The 19,634-nt window shown below is 47.8% G+C and overlaps 1 protein-coding gene and 1 pseudogene across 1 annotated transcript in view; one reads left to right on the top strand and one right to left on the bottom strand.

The window, feature by feature from the left end:
* The window catches only part of GPC3 (glypican 3), a 394,908-nt gene extending 381,832 nt beyond the window's left edge, over window positions 1-13,076 (top strand). Inside the window, exon 7 of the mRNA XM_029929914.1 lies at window positions 12,561-13,076. Coding sequence (XP_029785774.1) covers window positions 12,561-12,721 — 161 coding nt within the window. The 3' untranslated portion in view covers window positions 12,722-13,076. The remainder of the gene's footprint in view (window positions 1-12,560) is intronic.
* Window positions 4,643-5,062, bottom strand: LOC115283639 (annotated as a pseudogene).
* Window positions 13,077-19,634: the final 6,558 nt, after the last annotated feature.

Raw genomic sequence — 19,634 nt, 5'->3', positions numbered from 1 at the left:
CCGGGACCGCCTGCATAGATGGATGGAGCTCGCTGTCCAGGGCAGCCTGCGCAATGTGCAGATTGCACTAGTTATTAGGAAGTTCCTTATTGAAGTCCAGACCATTTTCCCGTTAGGGGAAAGACAAGGCCATGAAATAGCAGTAACTGAAATGGCATAGCGGGGCGCCTGGCTGACTCCTTTCGTGGAGTGTGTGACTCTTAATCTCAGGGTCAAGAGTTCGAGCCCCACATTGCATGTAGTGATTACTTAGGATAAAATGGCGTGGCTCTGGAGCCAGAAGATTCTAAGATAGAGAAGGGAAATTATAGAGGAGACATGCGTTGGGGGGTCAGGCAGGACCAGAGAAATGGTGTTGAGCCATAATCACCTGGGATTGAAAGGTTAAGGAAGGGGATATTAGAAGTGCTTCTTACACAAATGGAACCCTGGTGAGAGGTTCAAGTCAACCTGGGAAGGAACAGGAAAGCATCTTTAAGATTCAAAGCCCATCTGAGGATCTCACCCTTACCCTTTGCCTGAGGATATGGAAATCAGCACGGTGGAGGCAGGAGACATGGGTAGTGGAGCGATGACTAGACCGAAGAGGAGAGAATACTTGGACACAGGAAGTGAGTTTAAAGAGCAATGGGAAGAGAGAGCAAAGTGAATCGAGAGGTGGAAAAGGGGGAAAATGAAAACATAGAACTTTTAGGTTGAAGAACTGGATTTCTTCCCTTGCCAGCACGTAACTGTATTTTCCTGGCAGCCATCCCCCAGCCCTCTGCAAGGGAAGAGGGTGCTGGCATGTGTGACTGCAGAGACCGAAGGCCTATAGCTTCATCCCGTTACAGCCAAGCAAGGTGAAGCTACGTTTTGATGCCACACAGCTAGGCGCTGACATCTCCATCACCAGCAGCCCCTGGGCTTGGGCATTGGTGGTGATATAAAGGGCAAGGTGTGGCCCACAGGTGGGTAGACCTCGAGGCAAAGCTGGGATCAAAGGTATTCGAACCCAACCATTAAGTTTCCAAGCAAGAAATAAATGGAAGCCGCTCACCAGAAAGCCTGCTTCCTGCCCAGCGTGGCACACGGAATGCCGGCAGGTGTCAGCTGCTTACATAGCCAGGCATCAAGTTCCAGGCAGCAAACGGGAATAAGAAAATAATCTTTGTAGATCCCATCCACCCTGAGCGCAGTGACCTGGCGCTGCGGGTGATGAGAACTGGCTGTTGTCGGAAGGGCTTTGGAATCTAGAGGTCAGGGTCTGGCCCTTCCATTTGCTCCCTGGGCCCCCCACCACTGGCCTTGTCTTTGTCCTGTCTTCATCATGGCTCAGTGGGACCCTTTCCCCTAGCGGAATCATCTGTTGGTGGGGACAGAGTCTTAGGGAAGGGTGTCTGCCAAGCTAGTAGCCCTCAGTAGACTGAGGACAATGTGTCTGTTCGTGCAGCCATTGATTCCTGCGTTCATTCATTCAGTCTGCCAACCAAGCATGTGTGTGAGCATCTGCGCTAGTGTGCGTGGCTGCTTCCAGGAGGAAAAAGATGCATTTCTTACTTTAATAGGGGTTATGGTCTAGCTAAGGACAGGAACTAACTTTCTTATGAGACAAAGTGAAAGGAACGCTATAATAGAAATATAATCCAATTAATAGCCAGAGAGAAAAGTGATTAATTTTGGCTGGGGCGAGAGGGGAAGGCTTCCTGGAAGAGGTATCATGTAAGTTGAGACCTGAGAGAGAAAAACATGGGGGAGTGGGGGGAGGAAGGGAGAGTAGGGGAGAGAGAGAGAGAGCGAGACACCATCCCAGGCTAAGGAAACAGCATGGAGAAAGACACGGAAACTTCAAATAACTTGCCTTTTCCAGCAAATGATGAGTGAGATGGTGTGACTACACTATACGGTACTTGGAGAAATATATGGGCAGGTGAAACTAGAAAGCAAGACAAGATGAGATGGAGAAGTTCATAAATGCTAAGGAAATAGAACTTGATCCCACATCCAGTAGGGAGCCATCAAAGGCTTGTGAGGAAGAGAGAAATGATTTGAACAAAAAGAATGTTCTCTAGTTCCTGCTGTCACAGAACAGAACAGTCCTTCCTGGACAGCACTGGGTCATTGGGTTGGAATGGGTGTTTTCTTTCGCTGAGATGCTGAGGACCACCAGGGGGTGTGGAAGGGAAGAGGGGCTGAAGGAAGAGAGAAATGGTCAGCTTCCAAGGACAGAGGAGCGAGAGCCTGTGCGGCCGGGAGAACAGGGCTCACTGACGGTCCAGACCTAAAGATGGGAAGGTAGGGCCATGGAGCCAGGATGACGATGTGTTCTTCCAAGTAAATTGAGGGGCAAAGAATCTCAGTTCCCCAAATCCCATTGAGGATGATGGGGGCACTTCACAATTGGAGAGTTTTTGAGGAAGAGATCCAGATGGAACAACTTCAGGAGGCTTTTCCTCTGTCATTTATGAGGACACCTGCCTGCTGCTGACTTCCGGCCTGCAGTGTTCCAGGCTGACTGTTTCCAGGGACTTGAGCCATTTTGACCCATCAGCTGTTGTCCTGATCATTTTCTTTGCAAACATTTTAATTCTCAGGTACAATTTTTGGTAAGATCCACCATGGCTTATTAAAAATGGAAGATTACAAAACTTTGGATTTTCCCTTCTTTTTTTAAATATTTTTTTGATGTATATTTATTACTGAGACAAAGAGAAACAGAGCATGAATGGGGGAGACACAGAGAGAGGGAAACACAGAATCAGAAGCAGGCTCCAGGCTCTGAGCTGTCAGCACAGAACCTGACATGGGGCCCGAACCCACGAACCGTGAGATCATGACCTAAGCTGAAGTCGGACGCTTAACTGACTGAGCCACCCAGGCGCCCCTGGGTTTTCCCTTCTAAGTATGTCTAAAGCCTTTCCCCAAGCACCTCATGGTGCCTTTCATCGAGCACCTTGGAGCCCGGGCTCCGAAGTACTGTAAGGCTACTCCCTCACACTCCTGTCACCTCACCAGCAATCGGATGTGGTTACAATAAGTGACATTTTGTGTTTTCCTTCTATGTCCAGTGACACGTCCCGCTATAGCTGCATCGCGCCTGACATTTATTTTATAAACAGAGCTCCGTGAATCTAAACCATAAGTTTTTTTTTAAGTAATGAGGACAGAGTGCATCTGTTAATTGATTTTTTAAAAATATGGCTTCAACTTAGCATCATCTATGTGAGCCACAAAAATAAATGTAATTTACCTGAGATTGTACACAAATTTCTCGTAAATAATTCATCTCCAATTGAAATCCTTGATGAGAATTCCCCTCTTTCTCCATTCCCAATGGAGGAGCCACATCTGCTATTCTAGGGTAGTGTTAACTATCCATTCAATTTTATTCTTTTGGACTTGTTCAAGAGACTGAAGGAGTGCCATTGGGGGGCAAGTGCTAGGGTATAGGGTACGTTCACACACTCGCCCCTCTCCAAAGTAAAATACTACAGTAGCAGTGCACTCCCTTTAGGAACTGGCATGTGCCCCAAATGCCACTGCCTTTTGGTTTCTATAGTTTTTTTTAATCATGGTAAAATACATATAATATGTAAATTATTAAGTATACAATTCAGCGGCATTAATTACATTCAAAATGTTATGTAACTGTTACCACTCTTCCTAAAATTTACCTATTCTGCCTATTTCTATGTCATATCATGGAGTCATATACTGTGTAGTACTTTGTGACTGGCTTCTTTCGCTCAGCGTAATGTTTTCGAGTTTTACCTATGCTGTGGCGCGTACCAGCACTTCGTTACTTTTGATGGCTAAATAATATCCATTGTATGAATGCACCACTTTTCATTCATTCGTCCACTGATGGACACTTGGGTTGCTTCCACCCTTTTTGGCCATTGTGAATAATCTGCTGCAAACATTGGTGCGCAGGTATCTGGGCGCCTAGGACAGGCTGTCTGGATAGCAAGGATAACACGAATATGGCATTTACGAAGGCTGTCTTGAGTTGGCACTCTGGAGGCACCTTCTAAAATTTTTTTTTTATGTTCTTTATTTATTTTTGAGAGAGAGAGAGACAGTGGGAACAGGGGAGGGTCAGAGAGAGAGAGGGAGACACAGAATCCGAAGCAGGCTCCAGGCTCTGAGCTGTCAGGACTGTCAGCAGGGCTCGAACCCATGAACCGCGAGATCATGACCTGAGCCAAAGCTAGACGCTTAACCGACTGAGCCACCCAGGCGCCCCTGGAGGCACCTTCTAATGAGACGTAGTTGCACAGACGAGTTAGGTATTGTGACATGATATTGTCACCCTGACGGTGCCTCATTGCACTCACTCCCAAACTTCTCCAAAGGCTGAGCAGTATTCAGTGAGCCCACAGTGCCTCCCACCACCTCCTCAACTCAACACTGTCTGGCTTTTCACCCAACCCCCTTACTGAACGTCTCTCAGCTGACTCCTGGAACCATCTGCTTGACACATTCGGTAGCTGCACCTTAGTCCTTACTTTGCTCAGCCTCTCAATAAATACCGGACCACGCTACCCCTCCCCTCTTTCCAGGTTCTCTTCCTTTGCCTTCTTTTCCCCTGGAGCTTGCAGGAAGCGTCTCTGTCCTGTGGGATGATATACTTTCTCCTGTGGGAAGGGAAGGCTTTTTTGTGTGGCAGTTTTATCCCTTTATTTGACAATCAGCAATTAGTTCTCATCCACATTAACGGTCTGTAGATTTTTGAAAGTGGTGACACGAACATAGGTAACCAACGTATAGAGCTTGTTTGGTGACTCTTCATCCTCGTTACGTTTTCTGGACAACCGCACACGGATACGGTATGGAACATTCCTTATCCCTTTGGCCCAGCCAGCTTTGTTGAGCCTGGTGTCAGTGCGCACATCTGGGGTTCCCATCTCCTTCATAGCACATTTCCAGATCTCTTTGAGTGCCCGCGGGGCACGCTGCTTGAATCCCACTCCATGGATGCGCTCGTGAATGTTGATGGTGGATTCTCTGGTCACTACCTCGCGGACGGCAGAATGGCCCTTCTTCTCGCTCGCCCCCCCTTCTTTGCGGGAGCCATTTTGCCTGGCCCGGGTTGGAAAGGAGGAGCGTGAGGTATTGTGGGGAAGGCTTTGATGAGGTGTGATTCCCGGGGAGCTGTCAGGCGGCCTTGTGTCAGAAGGATCTGCTGCCGTGAGAGCGGTAGTCAGGGCACTGCTGCGGAAGGTGGCGGTAACTCTGGGACTGGCGTGGGAGGGCCAGCGCCCACACTGCCCACTCACACTGTTGGGGTTTCTATGACACATTTGTTCTGCTTCTGGGAGTATGGCTTGACTCATGATGTACCTAAATAGGTATAGTAGTGGCCCCTGTTAGAATATGATTCTATAGAAAAATGATTTAATTTCCAAAGGGATTAGTGATATTTTTGTTTCTTCCTTTCTTAATGGCTAAATGCAGTAGTGAAGCATTAGTAGTCATCAAAACCCCTGAAAACCGTTTTGTGTTTGTAAATTAAGTGGTCTGAGTCCCAGTGAAGGGCAGTGACCATGGTGTTCCTCTAGACAAGGAAGTTGTCATAGAAAAGTCTACCTGCAGTCATTAATTAAGGGTATGTGAATCAGTGTTCAGCTCTGAGTACCGTACACAGCCCAGATGCCTCCAGGATCCTAACAGGGCTCTTAAGCCCTTCCTACCTCAGTGCCCCTGCGTTGGCGAGGAGAAGGAGCATCTGTCCTGACAACCTTGGACATAACCTGAAGGTCCTAGTAAATGTGAAAAAATTTACAAAGTCTTCAATCAGTTTGCAAATAGTATGTTTCTTGTTTTATATATTTATTTACTTTTTGAGAGAGAGCGAGAGTGAGCAGAGGAGCGTCAGAGAGAGAGACAGACAGACAGACAGAGAGTCTCAAGCAGGCTCCATGCTGTCAGCACAGAGCCCAACGTGGGGCTCCATCTCAAAAACCGTGAGAGCATGACTTGAGCCAAAATCAAGAGCTGCATGCTCAGCCCACCGAGCCCCCCAGGAGCCCTGTGCATAGTGCATTTCTACTCCATCACGCAGCCTTGCGTGATTTAGTATATGATGTCCTGTGTCGTTACGAAAAAAGCATGTCATGGCTTTATGTACCCACAGTCCAGGGCAGTGTAACCTGAAGAGACACATACTCTAGACTAAGCAACAGAAGCGTATCATCAGAGAGTCCACACCTACCCTAATGCAGAAGCCACCAGACTTTTCCACATCCTATCGTTGTGACCGAGGACGTTTGCGGCTGGAACTGGCTGTAGGAAATCAGCAAGCATCTCATCGTCCAGCCCTCTTCCAGGAGAGGTCATTGGGTTATTCCCAGATTTTACAGTCATTTTGCACACAAGATCGGCAGGTCACTTGCGTGTCAAGAAGGCACATTGTGAAATGGGCCCATTCTGGAAGGAGTCCCAATAGGCCCATTAGAAATCAGAGGCCACAAGTGGGCCAGCTTCCCCTCGCCTGATCTATGAAGAAGAAAATCTAGATGCCCAGAGACCCCGGGGTCATTAACAAAGTCACTTTCTTCTGCTTTCAAGTCCACGTAGTCATTTCACACCTGAAGGTTCACAGAAAAGAGGGGGGTTGAAGTGGCGGGACGGAGGGTGGTGTTGATGGGAGGGCGAGGAAAGTGAGATCCGTCCGGGATTCTGAAGCAAATGGCAGTGCCCGAGGGTGTCTGTGGGAATGGGCAGCGGAGTGAGCAGTAGTGCGATGAACCCGATTTGTCCAGAGACCGCCCCACTTTTCGTGCCGGGGGTCTGCTGAGCAGCGTACTGAAGGCTGTACACAGTCATGCCTTGGGAGCCGACCGTCCCCAGCAAGTGCAGAGCACTCGGAGAGCAATAGAAGACCGGATGTAGCCGGCTGCTGGCGCGGTCTTGGCAAGGAAGGAGCTCCCGTGCTTGGCTCAAGCGCAGCGTTCTTTCCCTTGGTATTTTGATGGCAGCTCTCCTTCCAGGCTGCCCTGGGAGGTCTGCCCGCTGGTGTGGGGGAGGCCCAGCAGCAGTGCACTGCTCTCCTTGATGCCCCTGCCGTCCGCGGGTGAGCATCTGCATCCCAAAGACCGCTGTAGCTTTGGGAGAGCCCGCGGGCTTGTCCCACTGGCTGACAGATCTCCCGTGGCTGCCTGTGCACCCCTGCTTGGTGCCCCCAGGTCCAGCCACTTCTCCCCCAAAGCTTCGTGTGCGCTGGCTTCTGCGCAAGTTATGCCTGGATTTAAAGGAAACCAAAACAGGCCAGCGCAGATTTATGTATTGCCAGCATCTCTTACTCAAGATTAAATCAGCTCAAGTAGAAAGAGGATGCAGAATGTGGTACCCGATGAACATCACCAGAAAAACACATCCTAAGAACAGCAGCCTATGGACCCTCCTTGCTTATGGAGTTTCTGCTGTGGACGGCCACGTGGCTGGTGTGGGTAGAGAGGGGGTCGAAGCCTTCAGAAGACTGTGTCCCTCATGGGCCCCGGGAGCCTGGGGATCTGAGAGAAATAAAACTAGAAGGAAATGGAGAGTTCATCCAGTCCAACACCCTGATTTGGACAGATGGAATGACAGAGTAGAGGGAAATGAGTTGCCAAAGGAGAACTAGACAGACAGTGGCTGAGCCCGGGCTGTGGACTCTGGGAGTGGGGGGGGGCGGGGGGGCGGGGACAGCATTCCTTAGGAACTCCACTGGGCGACTCTGAATAACTAAGGCTGGAGGGTTCCCCACTGAGTGCTTTGCCCAACTCAGAAAAACTTTTCAAGGTAAAGTTCAGACCTAAATGACTGACAGTGATTGTAAAGGGATTATCTAGGGGTGCCTGGCTGACTCAGTCAGTAGAGCACAGGACTCTGGATCTGGGATTGGCAGTTCAAACCCCACATTGGGTGTAGAGTTTACTTAAAATAAATAAATAAATAAGAAGATTACCTACTCTGCAGCACTAAGGAAGACAAAATGAGAGTCAGGACTGAGTGCGTAATTTGTACACATTGTGGGCTCTACCCTCTGGGGTTGGTTCAACTGATTACGCATAGAAACCTATTTCTGGATTTAGCATGAGACCCCTTGCTGGCCTGAAAAGTTTCACTGACATTCAATTGCACGGTAGAAACAATTTGTGTGCATTTTATAGTATGTAACTAATATAGTGGCTCAGCTGGTTGAGCATCTGACTTCAGCTCAAGTCATGATCTCGCAGTTCGTGGGTTCGAGCCCTGCGTCAGGCTCTGTGCTGACAGCTCAGAGCCTGGATCCTGCTTCGGATTCTGTCTGTCTGTCTCTCTCTGCCCTTCCTCCACTCGTTCTCTCTCTGTCTCAAAAATAATTAAGCATTAAAAAATAATTTTAAAAGAGAATGGTCTTAAATGATTCTCATAATAGATCTAATTTGTAACAAAATGAGAAGGTTTTGGTTTGATGTCGATTTACCTCTTTTGTAGGTTTAAATTTATTTATTTTGAGAGCGAGAGAGAGTGCATGCATGTGCGCACAGGGGAGGGCAGAGAAAGAGGAAGAGAGAGAATCCCAAGCAAGCCCTGATGTGAGGCTTGAACCCACAAACCATGAGAGCATGACCTGAGCCGAGATCAAGAGTCAGGTGCTTAATTGACTGAGCCACCCAGGTGCCCTGCTCTTTTGTAGGTTTTTTTTTCTAATTGTATTTGCTACTGGCTGATCCCCAGATACTTTTTCCAGAGGCTTCCTGTGTTTTCTAAGACACGATGTGTAACAGTCTATCCCACTTAGGGCTGTCCTACAAACTGTTAACAATGATCTTTCAAAAAACAGCAGACTGTGATTTTCTTACTTTCAAAAACCTTCAGTGGCTCCCTGTTGCGCACGGAGTAAAGTCTTAGCATTACCGGTCCATCGTGATGTGGCCCTTGCGCGTCCTTCCTGCCTCCTCTCATCAGCCACCCTGCAGCGCACGCACACAGCACAGCAATGTGCACTGTGTTCCCTCCCATCGGAGAGGCCGCACGCTCCCCCTGAGCATGCCCTACCTGCATGCACTCTCTGAACTGACGGTTCTGCTCAAGTGGATCCCCCTGCCTGAAATGAATAACTGTTTCATTCAGCTCTGCCGTGGTTCCATCCATCCTTTGTGGTGTAGACTATATCCCAGTTTTCTGAGAAGTCTTCCCACATCGTTCTATTAGGAGATTTCTCTCCCGGTGGTATTCTGCTAGTGCCTCTGTCTCTGCCTCACTACCTTCTGCCAAGTACCTAGTTGGTTTGTCTCGGAGTCTGTTTTCCTTGCCAGAGGGCAGGATCCCTAAAGGCAGGCACTAAGTCTTCCTCCAACCTTCTAGCTCAAGGCTTGGGGCCTTGTAGGCTACCTTTAAATTTGTTGAATTAAACTGGATTATATTTCCCCCATCCAGGGATGTCCACATTTATCTTTGACTAAAGCCCTGTTTCCCATCTCTCCTACAAATGCTTCATTATCATGCTAAGCGGTCCCCTTCCTCACTTATCTCCATGATGGTGGCCCAGGCCCCGAGTGTGTGTTTGGTGAGACTCCCGTCAAGGGGAGCCATGGAAGTCCAGCCCCCGGGTTGCTGCTGTTAAATGGGGAGCCTCACGATCCTGGAGCCACAGCTTCGGGAGCACACGATGGTATCCCGGATAATCCTGGGGGCCCTTTGGAGGTGGAAGACTCAGGCCCACTTTGTGCTTGGGATATCGAACAGACCTGACCATCATTGCTGATTTCTTCCGGGAAGCACAAGTGACATAATTCCCATTCTTGGTCCCCAACCACAGAGCTCTTTTTAGGATTTCACAGAGCTTAATAATGCTACTCAAACAAGTATGTGATCACTTTTATGTGGAAACACAGACTTTTCTCCTGCTTTTGAGAAGGTCTCTTTGGCAGTATATATTTTCTTAATTAAAGTGTATTTTTTTTCAAGAAAAAAATCCATTGCTACTTAATCACTACAGTCTAATTGACATACAACATTGTTCAAGAGCTAGTATAGCTTCATATGAGGTTTCAGGGTCAGATCTATGTTCAAACAGCACCTCGGTCACTGACCAGCTGTGCACAGATGGGCAAAAAAAAAAGTAACCTGGGTTGGCACTGCCTCATCCGTAAAATGGGAATCATATTGGTACCTTGCAACACTGATGAAGAGGTTAAATTAAATAAGATATAACTTAGTACAGTGCCTGGCACACAACAAGGACTCAATAACTTATAGTCATTTTTATAATTTCGAAACAAAGGGTCCAAGAGATAGAAGTAACAAACGAGGTGTTTGGTGGCACAGGAGATTAGAAACTACGAGACTTGGCATCCGCTGGGCGTACCGTAACTGCTCCAGTACATGAAACTTGTTCAGTGTTCGCAAGATTATTTGAAGAGCAAGATAAATAGCACAGGGGCCCAGTGGTAACATTAATAGATGTTGTTTCATCTTGACTTGGGGCAAAAGGAATATCCGGAAAAGGGATCTGGAAGCAAGGCTAAGAGTTCTGTCGTTCAGGTCAACCCTAAAAATAGTCCCCTGTGTTTAAGTTGAGAAGTTGTCTCGAGACTCAAGGCTGGGCTTTCAACAGATAGAGCCATATGTGTTGTCAGCTTTGGTGAAATCCGATCGTGACCCAAGTCCGTGCTGACCTCGGCCTTGCCTGTGTGCTCTGCATAGTTCAGCTTTCAGAGAAAGACGTCGGACCTCCAAACAGAGCACTGCTCTTTGTTCTTTTCTTCTTTTTATTTTCTTTGCATGTATTTATTTTACAGGGAGAGGGAATCCAGATTATAGTCTGGCGAGTCGCTTTTCCCTGGGTAAGAGGGTTCTCTGGATAATTGGATTTGAATTCTTCCTGGCACTCAAGGCGAAAAACTTTCTCCGCTTTAGGGAAGCAGAATGGAGTCAGATTCATATACATGGAAAACGTGGAAAGTTAGGACATGGTTTCTTTGTATGGCAATGAAAAACAAGTGTACTTAACAACAAAATAGAAACATGATTTGTATCAAATATGATAGGCAAAGGCTTCAATAAAACATATATTCAAATTAACAGGAAAAATCTTAATACTTGTCAGATAAAAAGGCAAAAGATATGGACTGTTAGGCATTAAGAAATGTAACTAGTAAACTAAGACAGGAAAAGTCGATCTGTGCGGTAATCAAATGCGTACAATTAAAGAAACTTTGCTGTATCATCTAATGCGGAGCATGTTACCTTTTTTTCAATTGAGGCCAGTCAGTTGGTTTTCTCACCATTGCTGGTGGCCTTAGAGACTACAGTAGCCCTTTCGGAGAGAGAGGAGAGTTGCAGGCTGTGTAATCCCCCCTGGCTTTGATCACCTTGACCTTGCTGCCTGCTCTAAGGATTGCCAGCTTCAGGGCGGCCCGGTCCCGGGCGCTGCTCTGCACGCGGCCTGCATGGCTGAGTCCCCACACTTTCTTCCTGTGACTTCAGTGAGTGTTTCATCCCTTGTAAGAGGATCTCTTCCTTCCCCTTCCTTCCTTCCCCCTGTAGAATCCCAATCATTTCCTCTGTGCCTGTTCTGCGTCTCTGTGTCCCCAAGGGATCTTTCCAGCTCCGCTGGCCACAGGACAGGTGGCCACTCAGGGCACTCACATCACGTCACCTTCCCAAGCTATTGAAATAGCCACATTGGCAACCGAGTCCAGAAAAGCCAAAGGAGTAGAAATGAGTTCTAAGTCTGGAGAAACAAATCTGAAAGCAACTGACCTCTGGCCCAGGGCTGGCCGTCTTGAATTTCCTGATGTGCCACTATCTACTTAGGTTTGCCTTCTGAGGGATGTTCGAATTAGGCCAAGGCCAACATCCCAGGTTCTTTTCAGAATCATGAACATATTGCATAAATGGTGGGGGTCAAAGAAGGAAAGCCCTTACCCACCAGCCTCTCCTTGGTCTCTGCTTGGTGTCAGTTTAAATCCTATGCATTAGATTGGTTTTGCTGTGTGTGTGTGTGTGTGTGTGTGTGTGTGTGTGTGTGTGTGTGTGTTTTAAGGGATGCCATGAAAAGACCACAAAGATCAAAGAAGAAATATTTGGGGAAAAGAAAACAACTTTTAATGGCAAACTACGCTGTCTCGACTCTAATTCAAGCAAGTGTCCCGGGAGAAAATCTATGGGGCCCAGGGCCCAGGGCCCAGGAAAGGCACACCGGGGGTCTACAACGTCTCCCACCCCTCTGACCCATATACACACAAGGGCACACACGTAGTCACCCACCTGGCACCTTCCATTTTAATACCGGAAAGCGACCTTCGAGCACAGCCTTGCCTGGGGGGACATGTTACAAAGCACCAATGTGCCGCCTCGGGTCTGAGTGGAGCCAAAGGGCGGAGGGAAGCGGTCAGCTTCTCACCGTCGGTGCGACTTCTGCAAAGAGCCCCTCTAGCCATTTCCTTCTGCTGGGGGCCCCCCACCCACTGTCTCCCCACCTCCTGGCAGCCTTCCTTTCCACGAGAGCTGGGGCACCCCAGCAATCCACACAAATGTGGGGGCCACCACTAGCCTCCAGCCAATGGATCGGTAATCCCGTATTTCACATTCTTCTTTCCTTTTGGCAGAACTGGCTTACGATCTGGACGTGGATGACATGCCTGGAAACAAGCAGCACATGAAGCCGAAGGACAACGAGATAGTGGCCTCGCACAACCTCGGGAGCGGCCACTTCCCCCTGAAGGTTCTAACCAGCCTGGCGGTCTGTTTCTTCTTCCTGGTGCGCTGACTTCCTAGTGCACGGCCCGCGTGCTGCCCTCCAGCACCCTGTGGGCCTCCCCTAGGAGGGGACCCACCTGCTTCTTTTTCTCTATTTTTTTATCTTGTATACCTCCTCCAGCCATTAAGTAGAAGACTAATCCCGTGTTATGTTTTCGAAAATCAAATGGCATCTCTGAGGAAGGTAAATTTTAGTGGTAGTGTAGATTGTCTTTTTGCAAAGAAAAAAAACCACTCAAGTTGTGCCAAAGTATTTTCGTATGTTTGGCTGCTAGAACATGGTTACCGTGTCTTTCTCTCTCTGGCCCTCTCTTTCTCTTTCCCTTTGCATGGATTTCTTTGAAAAAAAAAAATAAATGCGCAAATAAAAGTGCATTGGGTGAGTTTTTCCTCCTCCTCACCCAGCTTTTCCTGAAAGTTCAGCAGGAGAAAATCCCATCAGGCGTCAGTGAGGTCCTCTGGCCGTACCTCCCTGCCCACTTGTTGGCTGGTATCAGTCCTGGCCCCCAGCCCCGGTCAAAGCTGCCCTTCCAACCCCCTCCTGGTGTGTAATCTCCACGTAGAAATCTTCGAGTGTCTTAGAGGGTCTTGCGTATGAAACCATGAAACCAAAAGTACCCCAGAAAGTTCCTATCTCCCTTTACAAGGTTCCCTTTGCTGAAAAGGCTTTGCCCAAAGAGAACCCCTCGGTGTGGCTCAGGTACAGTCACGTGATTAATATTCTCCCTTCCCCCAACTCAGAGACACGGGTCCAGGAAATCATAACCGCATGGAGAAACAGTTCCCCAAGCCTCTCTGCTGCAGTCTCAGGCTTGCTCTCTGTCCCCCGTCTCCAGGGACTGCTGTGTGACAGGCCTGGCACTTGCTCTGGGTCAGGTCGCAAAGGTTGGCATCAGGAAAGCCATGATTTAGAGGAAGCAGCCGCATTCACTCTTAGCTGCAGGTGGCCGTCTTCAACACTTGTTTATTCAACAACTAGGTTCGGGGTCCCTATTGCGTGTCAGATACTGTACCGGATGCTGGAGACGGTAGAAAACAAAACAAGATTCGATCCGTGTTCTCCCGAGGCACGAGGTCTGACACCCATGCTAACCTCAGTACCAGCTCTCTATCCATCGGAGGCCAGAATGGCAACTTACATCTGGATTTCACACTTCAAGCAATACTGCACCGGATGTCTATATTTGGACATTCTCCTGCCAAAGAACCTCAGGAATCACCAACTTGCCACCGTTACGATGCCAGGGTGTTGCCCATCTGCCAGCTCAGGTCAATGGAAACATTATCGATTCTTTCTCATGAGCAGGAACTCAACTCCTACTGGAGGGCAAAGACAGGAGGAGCTGAATAAGGATAAGAAAGAGAGGGTGAAACATGGCCAAAGAGCACGAGCAAAGGTCAAGGAAGGGACCCGAGAGTCCCCTTTGATGCTAGAAGGTGGTCCCAGGCAGGATCTCCAATTTCTGCCCCATGGCAAGAGGCCACCATGCGGGATGCAGGAGGCATACTTTCTCACAACTTCTCCTCCCCCCCCCCCCCTGCAATCCTGCTGTCACCAACCCACTTCTGTCGGGTCTCCTGCAGACCCCGGGTCTCCAATATTTATTTTTATCCTTTGCAGATATTTTCACAAACACACATTGGAAACGTGGGGTGTAGCGTTATTTCTGTGTCTGAACGGGATTTGTAGGAACCTTTGTTCTTGGATTCAGGAAACCTGAATACTGCAGAGGTTTCCTCCTTGGACTCAGAGTGTGATTATAACAACACCAGACCATAAGGAACCAGAGCTGAGTTATCGCCTACTAACTGAACGTGTCATTCTGCAGGAAGGTTTTTATTTAATGTGGTAAAAATAATTTGTGGTTCTGAGACTCTTCTAACGTCCATTCTTCATCTCTGGGAGATTAAAGGGATTGTCAACTTTTATTTCTTTTTTTAAGATTTTATTTTTAAGTAATCCTTACACCGAACATGGGGCTCGAACTTACAACCCCCAGATCAGGAGTCACATGCTCCACCGACAGCCAGCCAGGCGCCCCAGGACTGTCAGCTCTGACACACCCTTCTCACTCACTTCCCCTCTCCAGGCTTCACTTTCCCTCTTGTAAAGTGGAGAATCCGGACAAGATGTCTAGTGTCTTTGTTGCTCTAATTTTGTGGCACCGTTGTCTTGCCCAGCACTGACGTCACGTGTGTGCTGTGCGCCTCTCAGGACTTCTGGAGCCTAAGGTCATATTTGACCTGCTTCAGTGCCCAGAACACGACCCAAGCCAGCCAGTGGGTCTGCGGTCTTGGTACACTGTCTTCCAGCTTGGGTCCATCAGGGCTAAGTGATGATGACAGAAGGCAGCTCGTCTGGGATGTCCCCGGCCTGCCGGTTTCAGCTAAATGCTTGAGATTCCCATGGATAACCGTCCCCATTTACAAAGCACGGACACTCAGCCGTCTTTTACTGACAGTTTCTTTTTAGTTTTTAGTTTTGAGAGACAGAGAGCGTGAGCAAGGGAGGGTCAGAGAGAAAGGGAGACACAGAATCCAAAGCAGGCCCCAGGCTCTGAGCTAGCTGTCAGCACAGAGCCCGACGTGGGGCTCGAACCCACGAACCGTGAGATCTGACCTGAGCCGAGGCCGGACGCTTCACCGACTGAGCCCCCCAGGCGCCCGTACTGACATTTTGTTATACCCAATAGCCTGTCTCTTTTCACTTTCTATCCATGCCTTTTCCTAGCTTCTATTTTTTATGCTTCTAGTTCAGAATCCAGTATCACAGCTAGTTGGTGGCTTTTCATTTTTGAAGTGTTTATTCTACCCTTGGTTTAAACTTCCTACACATGAATTATGGTAAGATGACTATTTGGTCCTTAGAATAGGCCCGGCAGTTGGGCAGTTGGCCTATCTTGTTGGAAGTTTCCAGGCCTCTTTCTCATTGAACGCACGTGTGAACTTCCAGCAGCCCAGCTCTGGTACTTGAACAAGGTTAAATCGTAGAGTGACGTATGGAATCCCTAGGCTGGGAAAGACCTGCTGGCTCCTCCCATGATCTTCATTTGATGACTTCCCGAGGCAGGGCTCTCACCAGGTCACAAAGTAGCCTATTTGATGGCTGGTTACCTCCAAACGTTAGCAAACTTATTTTATGCAAAAGAAATATATGTAGATAATAAAAAGTCTGTTTTTAAAGTTTAGTTATTTTAAAGAGAAAGAACATGTGAGTGTGGGTGAGGCGGAGGGAGAGAATCTCAAGCAGGCTCCACACTGTCAGCACAGAGTCCAATGCGGGGCTTGAACTCACAAACCGTGAAATCGTGACCTGAGCCGAGGCTGGATGCTTAACCGACTGAGCCACCCAGGCGCCCCAGTAATAAAAATTCTAATAATACAACATTATATAAAGTTTTAAAAAGGACATTTACCCCATAATTCCATCCCCCATAGGTATTTACTCTTAAATATTTTTATTCATATCCTTCCAGTCTTTCTTTCTCTGTATATGCACATTCACACACGTGAGATCTTTCGGAAACATACAATTCCATAAGAGGAATCAGTCTTTATTCGTCTAAGCCTAGATCTGCCTTCCTAGACTTTTCACCCATTGGTTCTTCCAGAGAGCCCAACACGAGATAAAGCAGATGTCAGTTTCCACACATCTGTTCTTCAATAATTTTCAATCACTGACTCATGCCTCTTCTGGATTTGTTTTGTCGTTGCTGATCGAGACCGCTCCCTCATCCCCTCAGCCCTGCTCCGTGCTCCAGTGGGTCAGTGGGCCTCTGACGCCGTCCTGCTCCTACCTGAGCCCAGGCTGCTGCGGGCGCCTGAGCGGAACGGAGCATGCGCAGCTGCGTTCCCACGGAAGCCCACGGCCTCCGCCAGCGCAGTCCCAGAAAACAGACGCTTGCGTAGACGCCGCGGCTTTCTCCGCGTGCATGATGCGCTTTGGGCCAACTGAAACCCCCAGATGTCTTTGCAAGAATGGCTGCCAAGTGAGGTCTCTTCTAGCCCGGATTTGTGTGGCTGAGTTTTTACAACTAAATTCCAAGGGCTTTGGATTTTACTTGTCTGTATATTGGAGCAGACACTATACACTGTGCGGTGTGTGTGTGTGTGTGTGTGAGAGAGAGAGAGAGAGAGAGAGAGAGAGAGAGAGAGAGAGAGAGAGAGAGAGAGAGAGAGTGTGTGTGTGTGTGAGAGAGAGAGAGAATGTGTGTGTGTGTGTGTGTGTGTGTGAGAGAGAGAGAGAGAGAGAGAGAGAGAGAGAGAGAGAGTGTGTGTGTGTGTGTGTGTGTGAGAGAGAGAGAGAGAGAGAATGTGTGTGTGTGTGTGTGTGTGTGTGTGTGTGCGCGTACTAGAGCGATTTTTTTCTTGCCAAGGCCACATTTTTGGAAGACTTCTTTCGAAGTTGCTCTTGAGCCAGTTTATGCACTAAGAAAATGAGCCTCGGTTCTTTATAGTCACACCTTGTTTGGAACCGAAAATAATGTTCTTCGGCTTCATCATCCACCTCATTCACCGGATTCGCTGCCAAGTGGCTTTTAGCTGCTTCCAAAAATCAGATCTGCCTTCAGGAAACAAAGGCCTCCCTGAGAAGATTCCAAAGAATGTGCTATGGGCTATGTTTTTTTTTTTCCCCAAAGAAAAGTTCTAGAAAATCTGAAGACACTATACCTCTTGGAAGGAGATAGCACTAGTCTGGAAATAGGTCTGCTAGGCTGGCCCAGGAGCCAACAAAATATGCTCATTACTTTTCATTCACTTTTATGGATTTAGAAATAAATATATTCACTTAGAATGATTCATATTAAAAATCGAGCACAGGACCGGCATATAGTTGGTGCTTAATAATTGGTTAATGGATCCAGTCGTCATTAAATGAATACCACTTGAGCAATGCTTTGTGCCAGAGCCCACGTCATGTGGATTTTATTCACATACACTGGGGGAGACGGACAAGAAATCATGGTTCAGGGGGCACCTGGCCGGCCCAGGCAGTGAGCACCCAACTCTTGATCTCAGGGTTGTAAGTTCAAGCCCCACGCAGGGTGCAGAGATGACTTCAAAATAAATTAAGAAAAAAAAAGAAATCACTTCAACATAAGCACTATAACAAGAGTGTATATGGGGTGCACAGGAGAACAGAATGGAACATATTATGGTCGATGAGTCAGGGATATAACCCTTGAAGAAAGCGTAAAAGAAAGGATAAAAATCGTCTCGTTTTAAAAGAAAGCAAGTTGAGAAGACTTGAAGAAAGTGTAGAAATTGTCCAGATTATAAAACGGGAAGAGCGTCTCAGGCAGAACAGCATGACAGAGGGCCCTAGTGGACCACACACAAGGCTCTTCGTTGTTGGGCCATGCTGGACACCAGGGTGCCTGTCCACGGAGAGAGGGGAGAGGCATAATGTGGGGGGTGCAGGGAGTATTACGTGGCAAGCAGAAGCAATGGACAATATGTATAGCCAGCAGTGGGGATATTTTGTAAAATCATAGCGTGAGTGAAAAAAGAAACCAAGAAACCAAATAGACTGTATAGCATCTTGGCATTGAAATGAATTAAGATACGTTCATGGAAGACAACACACATGTTCCAAAACTTCATACACACTGAGAAATACACACTGACCTTATTAGAACGGTTGCCATTACATGGGAGTGGGCTCAGGGGATAAAAAGGAGTAATGAGTGAGTCAACAAAGCAAGAGACGGGGCTCATCCAGACCAACTCTGATGATACACCACAAACTGAGCAGCATCTGTACCTCAACCCTTTGTACCTGGGGCCACAAACAACCAAAGTCAAAGAAGGAAGAGGCAGGAGGAAGGAGGAAAAAGGAAAGCACAAGATTCCGGGAGAAACATTTCTCCAGGGCCTAGCATATAGTAGGTGTTCAATAAATACATGTTGAGAAACTAAACAAATGAGCCAAGTGCCCTACCTTAGGCTACACGAACCATTGGCTAAACAAATGTGCCTTCAACCATGTGGCATATTTGCCACACAGTTATGTGTCGACCTAGCGTCAGTTGGACGTGCTTCTGAAGTGACAGTCACTTAACTGGAGCTTCAGCTTGAGATAGCATATTTCAGAGCCCTCTTGGACAAATGATAATTATAGCTTTCTTCAGGAATGAAAACCCCCAGGCTCCAGTACCTTTAGGCAATGAAATTGTTGTATTTACTCTGCTTTGTTGGTGTCCTCAACTCACAATGCTACCCCCAAACTCATCCGTTTTACAGATGTAGAGGCTGAGGCCCAGAGAGGCCAAGAGACACACCTCAGGTCACACAGCAAGGTAAGTGCAGAGTCAGAACGGACTGGGAGCCTTCTCCATCACATTACATATACTGCGTCACCTTGAAAGTGCAGAATTAACACATGCTTGCATTGCTGAGCTAAGATTCAAGGCTGTTTTCTGAAATCTGCATGCGTCCGGGCGGACTTAGTTGTACTGATCTTCATTTTGATTTTCGTGGCAGTCGGAAAAAAAAAAATCCCTTATCTAACAGAACACATTGCCTTTCCAAATTAATGCGTTCAAGCCAGGGCCTGCTTCGAGACGGTTAATGTTGCCCTTACAAATTGGAACCTGGGGTGCGAGAATTCCGTCATCCTCTGGAAGACTCTCTGTCACAACAGAGGCATTGTTCTCCTCGCTCATACTGTTTGCTTTCGTGCCTTTTCTGTAAGATGTTAGGTATTTATTTTGTTTTGTTGGTGCTTTTGTAATCAGTCTAGACATGGGCCTACACTGAACCATCCAGGAGACAGAGCAAACTCCCACAGTGGAATGAGGTAAACCCCCTTTTGTGCTGTTCTCTGAGGGGAGGGGGGGAAGTGGCACCTCTCCCCGTGCCCCCAAGCCAAAATGCTCAAGACAACCACCGCAGAGTTCACTAAGGAAGCAGAGAGGAAGTTC

The sequence above is a fragment of the Suricata suricatta genome, chromosome X (genome assembly GCF_006229205.1).
Source record: "Suricata suricatta isolate VVHF042 chromosome X, meerkat_22Aug2017_6uvM2_HiC, whole genome shotgun sequence".
NCBI classification, from domain to species: domain Eukaryota; kingdom Metazoa; phylum Chordata; class Mammalia; order Carnivora; family Herpestidae; genus Suricata; species Suricata suricatta.
The sequence above is the reverse complement of the archived record's forward strand: the minus strand, read 5'-3'. Positions and strand labels throughout refer to the sequence as shown.